The sequence below is a fragment of the Castor canadensis genome, chromosome 3, assembly GCF_047511655.1.
Source record: "Castor canadensis chromosome 3, mCasCan1.hap1v2, whole genome shotgun sequence".
In the NCBI taxonomy this organism is placed as follows: Eukaryota; Metazoa; Chordata; class Mammalia; order Rodentia; family Castoridae; genus Castor; species Castor canadensis.
In genome coordinates, this window is record NC_133388.1 from 198,737,673 (window position 1) to 198,751,903 (window position 14,231).

Here is a 14,231-nt window from a genome sequence, read left to right on the forward strand (position 1 = left end):
CTGAGAGCAAGCCTGTGAAAATGCATTTTATTAGTCCCCAGATGTGGTACAGTGGGACCAGAGTAGAGCGACTCAGGCCTTGGTTTCCCTGAGGAAAGACACACATGGGTCCCGCTGGACAGCTGCCTGGATCCCTCTGGCACAGAAGCTGGAACGTGACCCCAGTTGCTGGGCAGCACCCTCACCTCCTGGCAAGGTCTGAGGGTGGTGGCCCCAGGGCTTTGCAGGTTAAGCACCTGTTCCTGCTGCACAACTTCACTTCCGAGCCTGCTCGTAGTTGTCAGTGAACCAAGCACAGGTTTCCTTCACAGCTGGGGAGGCAGACAGGTAAGGTCTGGTGAGCAGGTGGAGGCCGCAGCTACAATAACCCCTGGGGGTAGGTGGGGAGGATGGAGGCCCCAGGGACATCACCCCCTCTGAGCTTTAATGTCCTGCCTTCCCAGAGGGTACAGGTTCTGATGAGGGTCTGGTGACCAAGCCTGCAAGGCCCCCCACCCCTTTGACACTATAAGGAAGCTGAGGCCACAGCAGGGAACACAGAGAAGTGAAGGGGGTAGTAAAGCCAAGGAAGGGCCAGGGCAGGCTAGGAGGCCTGCAGGTGAGGGCTACCAAGGAGAGGGCCATGGGAAGAATAGGAGCTCACCCTGCTTGAAGGGTGTGAAGCGGAAGTCAGGCAGGTAGGTCCGGAGCTTGCTGTTGCTGGCAGTCTTCTTAAACTGCCCATCTGACTTGGTTGTATCAAACTGGGCATGTTGGTCAAGGCCACAGCAGAAGGGCATCACCCACACCCCCACCCCACTTTGAACTTGTCTGTCCCTGGCAGAGGCCTAGATCAGCAAACTGCCCCCCTGCTGCTACAACAAGCGTCACTAGGACGAAAGAGTTTAAGTCAGCCAGCCTACATGGGCGGCCTCGCCAACACCTGCACCTGGAGCCAAGGATACGGTGACGTCTCCATGGAAGCCCATGGCCTCCACCACGGCCTCAGCTGCCTCTGTGATGGAAACCTCCTCCTCCTCACCCACTGTGGGGAGCAACGGCCAGCAGCCAGTCGGGCCTCCTGCCCAGACCCCAAGGGTGTTCCCGCTCCCCCTCATCGGCCCCCCAGGACACTGTGGGGAACGGGCTTCAGGGAACCCACCTGAGAGGATGATGGGCTCCACCTCACTGTACTCCCTCAGGACCCAAATGAAGAGCCGGGCCAAGTCCTAGAGGTCAGAAGGGCGGGTCAGGCCCCACAGTGGCGGCCAAATACCCCTGCGGGGGAGGCCACTCTGCTGTCTCTGCTCCGTGGGAGCACGGCCAGGGCTCGGCCCAGATGGGGTCCCTCCTTCAGCAGCCCTTTCTCCTTCGGAGCTAGAGCTGCACCAGGGACTCCCCAGGGACAGACACCTACAGGGACTCTGAAAAGACCAGGTACTGCTCCCCTCACCCCTCCCAGACTCCTTCATGCTACCGCCTCCCCCACAACCCAGCAGGGCTGTGCTCCTCCTACACACACCAGTGAGTAGATGAACTGCCTCCGCGGCTTTCCCGTTCCCCACACGGTCAGAGCTGAGCCGCTGCCTACAGATGGAGGACAGGGACAGGTGTCAGAGCACTCCAGCCATGACCAGCTCCACCCAGCTGGGCCCAGGGACCCTATCGGGGGATAACCTGGGCCAGGTGTATGCTGGGCATCCGCACTCACTCTTGGCCAGATGCACCTTGTGAATAAGGCCCGGCAGCACATGGCCGTCCTCAATGTTGAAGTTGTCATGGGGCCCAAAGACATTGGTGGGTATAACCGCAGTGAAGGTACAGCCATGCTGCTGGAAGTAGGCCCTGCAGAGGCACAGCATCTCCTGTCCCCATCCCCGGATGTGCTCCCCACCCCCTCCACTGCTGGCCTCTTCCAGATGCAAAACTGAATCAGCAAGAAGGCCAGCTCTGTACCCACCCACCAGTGCTTGAGCCCTCTTCCCCCTCTCCCAGCCAGGCCTGGACAATGAAGGAGGACCTGTTCTGCACGTCAATCATCCTCTTGGCATATGAATACCCAAAATTGCTGCTGTGCGGTGGCCCATTGTGGATCTGGGGGAGCAGGAGATGCACTTAGGTCCCCCACTTCCTGGCTCCACCCACATGGTCAGACCCCACCCCCCAGAAGGCCCTGCTTCCTCACCATGGTCTCATCAATAGGATAGGTGGTCTTGTCAGGGAAGATACAGGTGGATAGGCAGGAGACCACCTTGCAGACACCAACCTCGAAGGCCGAATGCAAAACGTTGTCGTTGATGTGCACGTTCTTTCTCTGCAGGAGTGGAGTGGGGGCAGATCAAGTAAACCAGGGAGGACCCAAGCTTTTTCCTGGTCCTCTAGGGACAGAGGTGAGGACACACCCTAACCCTCAGGGATGGGCAGAAGCTGTGCCTGTTTGTCCTAACTGCTCCCAGAATAAGGCAAAGGCCCCAGCCATGACCTTACAGAAGCCACACCAGGGCCACAAGAAGGTCCCACCCTACCTGCCTGAGTGTGAGGAAAGGGCCATGCCCATGGGGCAGCCAAAGACCAGGAAAGTGGTAAAAGATGGGAAAAGAGCTAGAGCCCAATCTGGCCCTGGGTGGGGCTCACACTACATGGGCGAACGGGCCCCTTTACTACCCCACCCCAGAAGAGTCAGGTCCAGCTCTACTTCCCAGTACCCTGCCCTGCCCTCTCCAGGCTCCAGGTTCCTTCCCTAAATTGACATGAGGGGGCCAGGGCAACTGGACTTGTCTCAGGACAGAGGAAAGGTGGGAGCCTCAGCTGGAAAGGAGGGCTCTGGGTGACAGGATCCCTGTGTAAAAACTGATGGGAACCTGTGCTCACCCTAGTGCCTGGTACAGGTCAGTCAGGCCAATGCTGCTGCTCTGAGACAGATGGGCCAACCCTCAGGGGCACAGCCAACACAGGCAGGGCCCTCACATTATGCCCCTTCTCAGGTGGCACATGACAAAGACACTCTTGCACCCTCGAGTGCATGGTGGGCCTAGCCCAGGGGAGCTGGGTGAGCACCAGCCTGGAAGCCCAAGAAGCTGGCATCCCAGAGGGCTCAGGAAGCAGGATCCACCTCTCAGCCACATAATGATGCTGGCTTCTTTCAGTTCCCCAATCCTGCAGGCCAGCTCCACAGCTTTTCTAGGGCCAAATGCCCCCAGGCCCATCGGCATGCCCTCTGCCTATAGCACCAAGTGTGGGTCTCTGGGAGCCCCCCAGAGGCTGTTTTAACAGGCTGTGCCAAGGCCTGAACCCTGGACTTCCTGGGGTGTCAACATGAACCTGTGAACACAGGAGGCCTGCCAAAAAGTTCCAGAACTGAGCTTCTGGCTCCAAGTGCCTGGCAATGCCAACTTACCCAGAAGTCTAAATTGTATTTGATATTCCGGAACAGGCCGCCAACCATTGCAGCAAGATGGATGACATGGGTGGGCTGGACCTTCTGGAACAGGGCTTGGGTCTGTGCTGCATCCCTAGGAGAAGCCAGGATGTCAGGGGCCCCATGGAGGCCTGAGGGAATAGCACCCTGGGGTTGGAGCAGTGGGGGTGGGAGCTAGGTAGGGTCAGGCCAGGAGGGGCAGTCAAAGGGCCAAGTGGCCAAGTTCAGTGGTAGCAGGTGTTAGGGCGTAGGCTTTCTGGAAGAGATGGGAGGATGTTTGTCCAGCACACCAGGGCCAGGTCAGCCATCTGGCAGGCAGGACACAGACTCCTGGCTACCGCCAGGCTCAGCTCAGAAATAGACCCAGCCTGGAGCTCTGCAGTCTGGAGAAGGGATGGAGAGGAGGAGGATGCTCTGGAGATTGCATCGACTCACGTGAGATCAGCATCTTTGGAGGAGACAAACACCCATTCCTCTCCAGGCAGGCGGGCCCCATCTGCAACCACCTTCTGGATGGCTCTGCCCACCAGTCCAGAGCCCCCTGTCACCAGGATCCGCATGGACGCCTGGGGCTCACCCATATTGGCTGCACCTGGAGGGCCAAATAGTGTGAGACCAAGACCACCCATTCTCCCATACCCCATTCCCCCAGGCAATGGGCAACAGGCACAGAATCAGGAGGAGATACAGGACACAGGCCCATCTGGACTGATTCACACCACCTGCCAGCTCTGTCCCCCAGGAAGGCCTCGGCTTAGGGATCAGAGCAACTGGTCCCAACTCACGACCCCACAGGGCTAAGACAGGGTACAACATACTCCCAGCTGACTCAAGGGGAGGCAGACACTTTGGGGCTGGAGGCTGTGGGCGCAGATGGTGGGGGCTGCCCCCACAGCTCATACGCTACAGTCAGGTGAGTGGTAGCGCACGCCCTTGGAGCCCCGTGCCCACCCATGACTGGCTAGTCCCCGAGGGCTTCGGGAGCCTGTATCCTCCCCGGCAGGTCGCGCCGCTGGCCGGACGGCCTGAAGACGCCGCCACCTTCGAGGGCCCATTCTGGGAATCGGAAATCTGCTCAGGCCCCTACAGGACGGGTCCGGGTAGGCGGCAGGGTCCTGCGGTCATCCTGACAGGATTGGGCCCGGACCCGACATCCGCCTGTCCCTGATTGCGGGCGGTTCAGCGAAGACCCGTGGAGACCCCTAAGGCCAGGCGCCCTCCCATGGCCCGACCTATTCCCTATAGGGACCCTTGACTCGCTGCGCCACGTCCCCGGAGGTCTCCTAGAAGTCTCACGCAGTCTCACCTGCGCCAGGCTCCACCTGCCTGGAGAGCTGTTTCCGGCTCGGGGAGCCTCCAGCCACGCGCGGGCCAGGTGGAGAGGGCGGGGCCCTCCCGGGGCACGCTGGGAAATGGAGTCTTCGGCCTGCGCCCGCGCGTCCCCGGGCGCTCTGGGAAATGTAGTCCTGCCGCTCCACCCAGGGTAGGCAGTCGGATCACCTCATGCCGCCAGGTCCCAGCCCTGCTGGGGATGTTGGGGGCATGGAAGCGAACGGACCCCGGACCCCAGCGCCAGGGCGCACGCAAGGGACGACGGCCGGGTGGGCGCCGCGGGCCTTTACCCAGGACAAGCGAGGCCCGTCCCGAGCTGCCCGTCAGAGCTAGATCGGGGCTTCCGGCCAGGGTCCCCGCTCACGCCATCTGTTTGGCGGACTAGGCAAAGCAGGTGAGGACAGATTGGCCCGAAGGCGCCCTCGGCTGCTCTTCCCTCGGCTCCCCAATATCCCAACCCACGATACGCCTGGAGGTGCACACCTCCCCAAGATCCCACTCCTACTTCCCTAGCATCCGCCCCAAAGTACACACCTCCTCCTCCACCGCTCGTGCAGCGGCCACACGCTGGCACCTCCAAGTGGCCGGTGCTTTTGTGCACAGGCGTCGCCGCTGCACGAATGGGATCGCTGCGCTCCCCACCGCAGGAACGCAAAGGCCGCACCGCAGGAATGCACAGGCCGGGGGTAGGCGCGCGGGGTGGTCTCCAAGGTGGTCAGCGCCTGATACCGCAGTCCTCATCCTGCAGGGCTGACTGACCATTGCTTGCTGGCCTTTCTGCCCTTCTGTGAGTGGCCAGGCCAGCATCCCTCACTAGACTGCAGCACTGGCCTATCTAGGGAGGCTGCAGATGGGCCATGTCACCAACGTTCGTGTGTCCCAGGCAAGAGTTCACAGGAGGCTAGAGTATTTGAAAGTAATGAGTGGAGAGCCAGTGGTTAACTGTTCTCGCCCTATTTCCTTTTCTTGTCTTCAAATTCCAGCAAATCACCAATTATCTTGTTATAATAACAAGTTGTCACATAGTATGTACTCGGAACAAAATGATACAATAGTCTTTCTTAAGTCATTGTACTTCTTTTCTTTTTAAAAGTCGGCTCAATTTGGGGGCTTGGAGGCATGGCTCAAGCAGTAGTAGAGCACCTGGTTACCAAGGACAAAGACTGAGTTCAAACCCCAGTCCTGTCAAACAAATAAAATAAATAAATATAAAACTTGGTTCTACTGTTCTATTGAAACAGTAAAAAGGGAAACTGTCAATAAAACCCATGAAGCAAACCACATGTGTTGATCCACTCCTGTAATCCCAGTACTCTGAAAGTAAGGCAGGAGGATTCTGACTTCCAGCCAGCCTAAGCTATATAATGAGACCCTGTCTCAAAGAAAGAAAAAAATTCATAAGGCATTACTTTTATTCAGAAATAAGCCATAGACTATTTAGCATGTTCCTACATTTTAACAGAACACAAGTGATAATTTATTAGTATTGCAGAAACTATGCTAAATATTTTACAGTTCAGGCAGCTTTCCTGTTCTGATAATTAAATTTTTGAACATTGAAATGAACTAGGAGTTACGCTATTCATTTGCCTCCCAGACTATAAAAAAGAAAAAATATATAACCTTTATAGAGAGCTGTTCTGCCTTAGTCTGTTCTGGATGCTAAAACAAAATGCCATAGACTAGGTGGCTTATGAACAACAGAAATTTCTCACAGCTGGAGGCTGGGAGGTTCAAGAATGAGATGCTAGCAGATTTGATGTGTGGCGAAGGCCAGCTTCCTGGTTCATAGCTGGTGCCTTCTTGAATAGTGGAAGGGGTGAGGGGGACTCTCAGGCTTCTTTTTTTGAGATTGGGTCTCTCTATGTTGCCCAGGCTCCTAGGTTCAAACCATCCTCTTGCCTCACCTCCTTTGTAGCTGGGACTACAGGCAGGAACCACCTTGCCCAGCTTCTTGAACCTTTTGTAAAAGGATACTACTCATTCAGAAGGGTTCTGTTCTTGTGACCTAATGACCTTCCAATGACCCTACCTCATCATACCATCAGTTTGGGAGTTCGAACTTCAACTTGTGGATTTGGGGGACACGAACAATAGCACCATCTCTTACAACAGTAGACCATTTCAACCGATGCAGAGAAGGCATTTGACAAAACCCAACATGCTTTCATAATAACACTCAACAAACTGGAAATAGAACCTCCTCGGTCTAATAAAAGGATTTAGGAAAAGCCCACAGTGAACTCAGTGATGGAAGATCAAAAGCTTTCCCCCAAGCTCAGGAAAAAGACAAGGATGCCCACTTTCCCCACTTCTAGTCAACTTTGTACTAGAAGTTCTAGCCCAAGCAACTTGACAAGAAAAAGAAACCATCAAGAAGAAGAAGGAGAAAGTAAAAGGAGGAGAAATAAAGGGTCTCTAAATTGGAAAGGAAGAAGTAAAGAATCCACAAGAAACTGTTATAGCAAAATGACAAATTCATTAAAGTTGCAGGGATACAAGATCAACACATAAAAATCTCCTGTGGTGCATGCCTGTCATACCAGCTATTCAGAAGGATTCTGAGTTGGAGGTCAACCTGGGCATAGTTAATGAGACTCCATCTCAAAATAGCCTTCCACCCCTGCAATCAAAAAGCAGCTGTGGCTCTGTGCTATTTGCGTGGCCGTGGCCTCAACGATGGCCACAGTTGACCAAGAACCAGGGAGCAGAGGCATAGCCAGGCTGAGGGTGCCTCACCAAGCACCCCAGATTCATGCAGACACTGTATGAACAGTGGGCCATAGAGCCGCCAAAGTCTCCAAGCACAAGCAGGCCCTCAGGTTCATCAAGAAAAGAGTGGGGTTGCACACCTGCGCCAAGAGGAAGCTCGAGGAGCTGAGCAACACACTGGCGACCAAGAGGAAGGCGGCTGCAGAGAAGGACTGAGGCCTCCCCACTATCTCCAGAATCAACGTCTACATTCACATATACACCCGCACCCGCACACAACACACACAAACACACATACCCCCCCCACAACACACACACATACAAACACACACACACAGCCACACAACACACATACACACACAACACACACACACACACACACACATACACACACAATAAACACACACACAGCCTTGGCTTCAATCCCCACTATGCAAAAAAAAAAATTACTTGTGTTTCTATATTTCTATATACTGGAAATAAAAAAGAAAATTAAGGGAACAATTTATAATAGCACCAAAAAAACCAAAATACTTAATAATTTTAACCAAGTTAAAATTCTTGTACATGGAAAACTATAAAACATTGGTGAAAGAAATTTACAAAGACCTAGTGAGTGGAAAGACATCCAGTGCACACACAGACTGGAAGACAATGCTGCTTATGGGGTATATATGATTCCTGGAATTCCCTAATGCATTTTCTTTGTCATAAGGAGCCCATTTTGACCACACCTGAGCTTATGCTAATGTGCTCTGCTACTTGAGCCCCACCGGCCCTGTCACTTGTTATTATAAAGTACACAACTGAGAAACAGCTGAATGGAAAGACTCATAGGGCCAGGGAAGGGGCTTCCCTCCCTCCCAAGCATTTCTGTGTGCTCATCTTGGAAGCTTATCACAACCTAGAAGTCTATAGGTGGGGCTGTCAGTTACACACCTCCATTCACTTGGTCTGTCTGGTTGTTGCTCCCCTCTGGAGCTACCAAGGAGCTCTGCCCTAAGTTCAAACCCCAGTCTTGTCAAAAGAAAAAAAAAAAATCAAACAAGTAAATGTCAATAACATGCCTTCCTGTGTTAGTCAGTTTCCATTCCTGTACCAAAATGCCCGAAATAACTCCGTTAAAAAGAGCAGAGGTTTATTTTGTTTCACAGTTTCAAAGGTACCAGTCCATGGCCATTTGGCTCTGGTGGGTTTTTGTTTGTTTGTTTGTTTGTTTGTTGTTGGCAGTAAGGTTTGAACTCAGTGCCTCGTGCTTGCTAGGCAGGCACTCTACCACTCGAGCCAGATCTTTTTTTGTGTGTGTTGGGTATTTTCCAGACAGGGTCTTATGAAGTATTTGCCCAGGCTGGCTTCAAACTGTAATGTAGAACTACAGGTGTGAGCCACTGGCACCTGGCTGGCCCTGGTGCTTTGGGTCTGTGGTGAGGCGCCCATGATGGGAGGGAGTGTGCAGTGGGGCAAGCTGCTCACATCGTGGCATTTACTCTCACTGTTGGTATCAAACTTTTCCCAGATGGCAATGTTACCTGAACCAATCTATAGATTGAATACAACTGCCACCAAAATTCCAGTGTTCTTTTTTGCAGAAAAGGAAAAAACCAATCCTTAAATTCATCTGGAATCACAGAATAAGCAAAACGGCTTTGGGTTTTGGGGTTTTTTTTGTAGTTGTTGTTGTTGTTGTTGTTTGATGGTTCTGGGGTTGAATGCAGGGCTTCACACTTGCTAGGCAGGCTCTCTACCACTTGGGCCACTCTGCCAACCCTTTTTTTGTGTTGAGTATTTTCAAGATAGGGTCTCGTGAACTATTTGCCCAGGCTGGCTTCGAACCGAGATCCTCCTCATCTCTGCCTCCTGAGTGACTAGGATTACAGGCGTGAGCTACCAGTGCCCAGCTGCAAAATAACTTTGAAAAAGAAAAACACAGTGAGAGGATTCACATTTCCTGAATTTCAAAACATACTACAAAGTTTTATTAATCAAAATAGTATGCTCCTGGCATAAGGGTAGACACACACAAATGAAATAGAACTGAGAGCCCAGAAATAATACAAAGGGCTGTACCCATTCAATATCCAGAACATAAAAATAGCCTTTCCAACTTAACAAAAGACAAACGACCCAGGACTTGAACAGATATTGCTCCAAAGAAGATATCCAAATAGCCAACAACCACCTGGAAGCATGCTCAACACCAGCTGGGAAGGGTGGCACATATCTGTAATCCCAGATATCTAGGAGGCAGAGCTAGGAGAATCAAGGTCTGAGGCTGGTCCAGGCAGAGGTACCGCAACACCCTATCTGAAAAGCAAACTAGGCAGTCTGCATTGTAGTGCGACAAAGGAACAGGTGGTGGGGTCTCGCTGTGTGTGAGGGATCTCACTGTGTGTCAGAGTAGGACCTACCTTGCTTGGTTGAGCTTCAGCAGAATTCAAAATGGCTGGTGGTAAGGCTGGGAAGGACTCCAGAAAGGCCAAAACAAAGGCCCTTTGCTGCTCATGGAAAGCTGGCTTGCAGTTCCCACGGCCGTATTCATTGGCACCTGAAATCTGGGACAATCAGTCATGGACGTGTGGACGTGACTGCCGCTGTGTACAGCACAGCCATCTGGAGTACCTCACCGCAGAGGCACTTGGATTGGCAGCAGATGCATCAAAAGATTTAAAGGTAAAGCACATTGCAACTTGCTTTCCGTGGAGATCAACAATTGCATATTATAGAAATTTTTTATTTTTTGTGATACTGGGATTTGAACTCAGGGCCTCATGCTTGCTAGGCAGGCGCCCTGCCACTTGAGCCACTCCACCAGCCCTGGAGATCAACAATTGGACTGTCTTATCAAGGCTACAGTTGCTGGTGGTGGTGTCATCCCCACATCCACAAATCTCTGATTGGGAAGAAAGGGCAACAGAAGACTGTCTGTAGGATGCCCCGGTTTCCTATTATCTCAGGATTCTAGATAATCTAACAGCAGCCAGTGTTGGTAATTCCAGTGGACTGCACCTCTGTGAAAAACACAATTTTGCCTTTTCGTAATTCTGTTTGAGCAGGTTGGGAGCTTAATTAGCTTTCCAACCAACCAAATTTCTGCATTTGAGTCTTAACCATATTTAAGTGTGACCGTGGCTTTGAAGAAGCTATTGATTCTGAAGTAGTGGGTTTTGATTGAGTTGACTGTTTTTAAAAAACTGTTTGGATTTTAATTATGATGAAGAAGTTATAGTAACAACACTTGGTTTTGTACAGACCTAATTTCCACTCCAGTGGATAAACTCATAACCCTCCCCCCACAAAAAAAGAAAGAAAAGCAAACTAAACCAAAGGGATTGAGGGTGTGGCTCAAGTTTTCAGCGCTTGCCCACAAACTCAAGGCCCTGTGTTCAATCCCCAGTGGCACAAAAAGAAAAAAGAAAGAAAGAAAGAGAGAAAGAAAGAAAGATCTTGTCAACACCATTGATATCAGTAGACATTTGAGGAAAGCAGATTATAACCACGGTGAGACTCTGGTCTGTAATAATAAGGCTAGATGGCTGTAATAATAAGGAAAAGGGAAATAAATAGTGGTGAGAGATGAAGGAATAGGGACCACATGTATGACTGGTGAGAATTCAAAATGGTGCGGGTCCTATGGAAAACTGTTGGTGGCTCCTTAAAAAGTGATCCATTGAGTCATCTTATGATCCAGAAATCCCACTCCCAGGCATAAGCCCAGGGGAAATGAAACGTGTGGATACCCAACCTGCATGAGTATTTATAGCAGTGGAATTCATAATAGCCAAATGGTGGAAGCAACGCCACTGTGGTAATGGATGACTGATAAACAAAACACAGGAGATGCATGTGGAGTATTACTCACCAATAAAAAGGAATGAAGCGCTGATTTGTGCTATCTGTGCATGAGCCTTGAAAACATTACGCTGAGTAAAAAAGGTGATACACAAAAGGTCACATAGTGAACAATTCCACTTACATGAAATTCACAGAACAGGTCAACCTGGAGAGACAGAAAGGAAGTGCTGGTTACCAGGGCAGGGGGTGGACTGGGGCACTGGGAAGTGACTGGTTAATGGGCACAGTCTCTTTTGGGGTAATGAAAGTGTTTTGAAACTAGATGGCGGTGATGATTGCACAACCTTATGAATGAAGTAAAGGGCACTGAATTGTGCCCTTCTGCGTGGTTAATGAATGCTACGTGAATTTCACCGTAGGAGAAAAGTAAACAAATGCAGGGAGGAAGTGACAGCCACTCATGAGGAAGAAAGGGCAGAGCATGGTGCAGGGGGTGTGGGAGTGAGGGGAAGGGAGGAGGTCAGTGACTGACATGTTGAACCTGAGTGGTCCCTAGACATTCAAAGAAAGGTTTCTAGCACAGATGAGAAAGAAGGGAAAGGCTGCCACAGAGTCATTGCAGTGGGGTGTCAGACCCAAGTAGAAGAGCAGAAAGCACAGGGCACCCCCGATTTACATTCCCTTCCAGAGCAAGGCTGAAGAGGAGGGAGATAACCCAAGGTTAGAGGCTGTTAGGAGGTCCTGGGCTTTCTGGGCACTCACTCAAGCCAGGCAAGGCTCTGGGTGCTGGATCCAGCTGGGGTAAAGCTGCCTTCGGGACGAGTGCACCCTCCCCTTGCCCCTGCAGAGCACATAGGTTGGCTAGTGGTCATGAGGATGTTTATTTAGTCGATAGAGATTTACTGAGCGTGTAAGTCAGCTTCATGTTACTATAACCAAACACTGCTGATGGAGTGGCTCAAGTGGTAGGGTGCCTGCCTAGCAAGCCTGAGGCCCTGAGTTCAAACCCGGAACCTCCAAAAAAAAAAAACTATAACCAAATACCTGAGCCTTGAACTTGGAATCCTCCTGGCTCCACCCCCAAGTGCTGGGATTATAGGCATGTGTCATCACACCTGGCTACAGATAAATATCTTATAAAGAAGAAAGGTTCTTGATTTTGAAGGTGGGGGTATGCTTTGGGCAGGAGTGCATGGTAAAACAAACTGTTCATCTCATGATCAGAGAGCAAAAGAGAGGAAGGAGTCAGAGTTCCCCAATCACTTTTAAGGGCACACTCCCAATGACCTAAGGACCTGCCACTAGGGGCCACCTCCCAAAGGTTCTACCACCTCTTAATAGTGCCATGTTGGGGACAAAGTCTTTTACACATGGATCCTTGGGTGACATAGCATAACACCCCTAGCCCCCAGAGTCGTGTCCATCTCAAAATGCAAAATACATTCAGGAAACTCCCGCAAGGGTCTCCAAACTCTTTTCACTGTTCTAACATGGCCCAAAAGTCCAGGTCCAAAGTCTCCTCTGAGACTCAAGGCAAACTAAACTGTGAGCCCCTGTGAAAATAAAAATAAAAAGAAGTTATAGACTTTCCAGATACAGTGGTGGGTCAGGCATGGGACAAACATTTAAATTCCAAAAGGGAGGAGTAGAATATAGTAAGGAAGCTAAAGCAAAGCAAGCATTAGTTCCTAAGGCTCCATAGCTGACATCTGAGGCGAACTATGGGAGGACCTGGGCTCCCAAGGCCCCATCCCTGTGTCCTTACTAGTTACAACTTACATGGCCACTCGCTCAGGCTAGCTTTGCATGCTGCCTGCAATTTTTCACAGCACGTTTTAATGTTCTGGGGTCTCCCTGATAGCTTTGGCCCCACTTCCATGGCATCATGTATTGCCTTGTGTGTGTGTGGGTGTGGGTGTGGGTGTGGGTGTGTTGGGGGGGGAGATGGGGGGAGGCTACCCACAGGGACTCTGACCCTGCCACACATTGGCTGACCTCCCAAGTTTTTCTCTGAGGTTTCAGTGCAAGCACTATGACCCCACAACAAAAGCAGCATTGCATGGGTGATGTCAAGGTCTGCTGCCAGTGCCAGCTGTACCCAGGCCCACCTGAGCAATGGCTACATCAGCCTCTGAGTGTCCTGCTGGTTGAACACAGAAAATGATTCCCTGGGTGTTCCTGGGTGTGCAGGATTCACTGTGGCTTTTTTTTTTTGAAAATACCCTGCCCTAGAAAAATCTTTGAAACAAAGTTGTATTCCTGTACTGTGAGCTTATTATTTGCAGGATGGCCTTGCCAATTGCTAAGGTAACTCAGGCTGCGTTCTTTCCTGTTGTTCCAGCCCTTCCTTGGCTCCCTTGAATCTACACCGGAAACTGAGCCCTCCATGGCTCAGTTTGCACTCCTTCACATGCACTCCTTTTCCCACCAAGCTGCAAATTCTTCTTATCTTTCATCTCTGCTCCTCTTTGCTCCTGATTCTCACTGCAAATTTGCTAAAAGCAGCCATTAATACCGATGACACAGCCTGAATGCTTTGCTGCCTTGAAATTTCTCCTACTCCATAACTCTTTGAAGCTTGGCCTCCCACAGAGTTATCAGGTCATGGGCAAAATGCATCCAACTCCCTGGTCACAGTGTGGCAAGTACAGCCTGTAGTCCAATTTCCATTTGAAATCTCATGAGCACAGACTTTTATTATCTATCCACAATAGATAGTAGTGGTGTTCTGGTCTTCTGAGCCCCACCAGGACCAGCACTTAAAACTCTACCTACAGCATTTCTAGGCTTCCTCTAGCCTGCTCCTCCAAGCTTCTATCAACAATTCCAACTCCCTCTACATTGTCAGTGGTAGTTAAAGCCAAAGGTCTCATTTTTTTGGCACCAATTTTCTGTTGGTCAGATATCCATCGCTATAATGAAATACCTGAGATAATTAGTTTATAAGAGGAAAGGCTTATTTAACTCACAGTCTGGAGGTTCCAGCCATGTTTGGCAG

General features: G+C 51.0%; 1 protein-coding gene and 2 pseudogenes across 2 annotated transcripts; 2 read left to right on the plus strand and 1 right to left on the minus strand.

The window, feature by feature from the left end:
• Positions 1-11: 11 nt before the first annotated feature.
• Positions 12-4,858, minus strand: Gfus (GDP-L-fucose synthase). Of its 2 annotated transcripts, none has more exons than XM_020170397.2 (11): positions 4,704-4,858; positions 3,833-3,989; positions 3,377-3,491; positions 2,165-2,293; positions 2,000-2,073; positions 1,691-1,824; positions 1,502-1,566; positions 1,142-1,208; positions 945-1,024; positions 644-743; positions 12-311 (listed from the first exon to the last, which is right to left on the minus strand). In XM_020170397.2, the coding sequence occupies exons 2-11, from the start codon at positions 3,976-3,978 to the stop codon at positions 256-258; spliced, it is 966 nt and encodes a 321-aa protein (XP_020025986.1). In that variant the 5' UTR covers positions 3,979-3,989; positions 4,704-4,858; the 3' UTR covers positions 12-255. The 2 variants fall into 2 exon arrangements, with proteins under 2 accessions (XP_020025986.1, XP_073925470.1); XM_074069369.1 differs by lacking the exon at positions 4,704-4,858 and adding an exon at positions 4,630-4,699.
• A 1,369-nt stretch (positions 4,859-6,227) lies between these two features.
• Positions 6,228-6,335, plus strand: LOC141422232 (small nucleolar RNA SNORA36 family; annotated as a pseudogene).
• A 3,545-nt stretch (positions 6,336-9,880) lies between these two features.
• Positions 9,881-10,699, plus strand: LOC109690838 (histone H2A.Z-like; annotated as a pseudogene).
• The last annotated feature ends 3,532 nt before the right edge of the window (positions 10,700-14,231 follow it).

Bases quoted from the DNA above. Each gene is read 5' to 3' on its own strand.
- Gfus (XM_020170397.2), bottom strand. From the start codon at position 3,978: ATGGGTGAGCCCCAGGCGTCCATGCGGATCCTGGTGACAGGGGGCTCT. The intron at 2,294-3,376 runs GTAAGTTGGCAT...CCACTCCTGCAG, and splicing joins AATACAATTTAGACTTCTGG to AGAAAGAACGTGCACATCAA. The intron at 312-643 runs GTGAGCTCCTAT...CTGCCTCCCCAG, and splicing joins CTTCACACCCTTCAAGCAGG to CTGTGAAGGAAACCTGTGCT.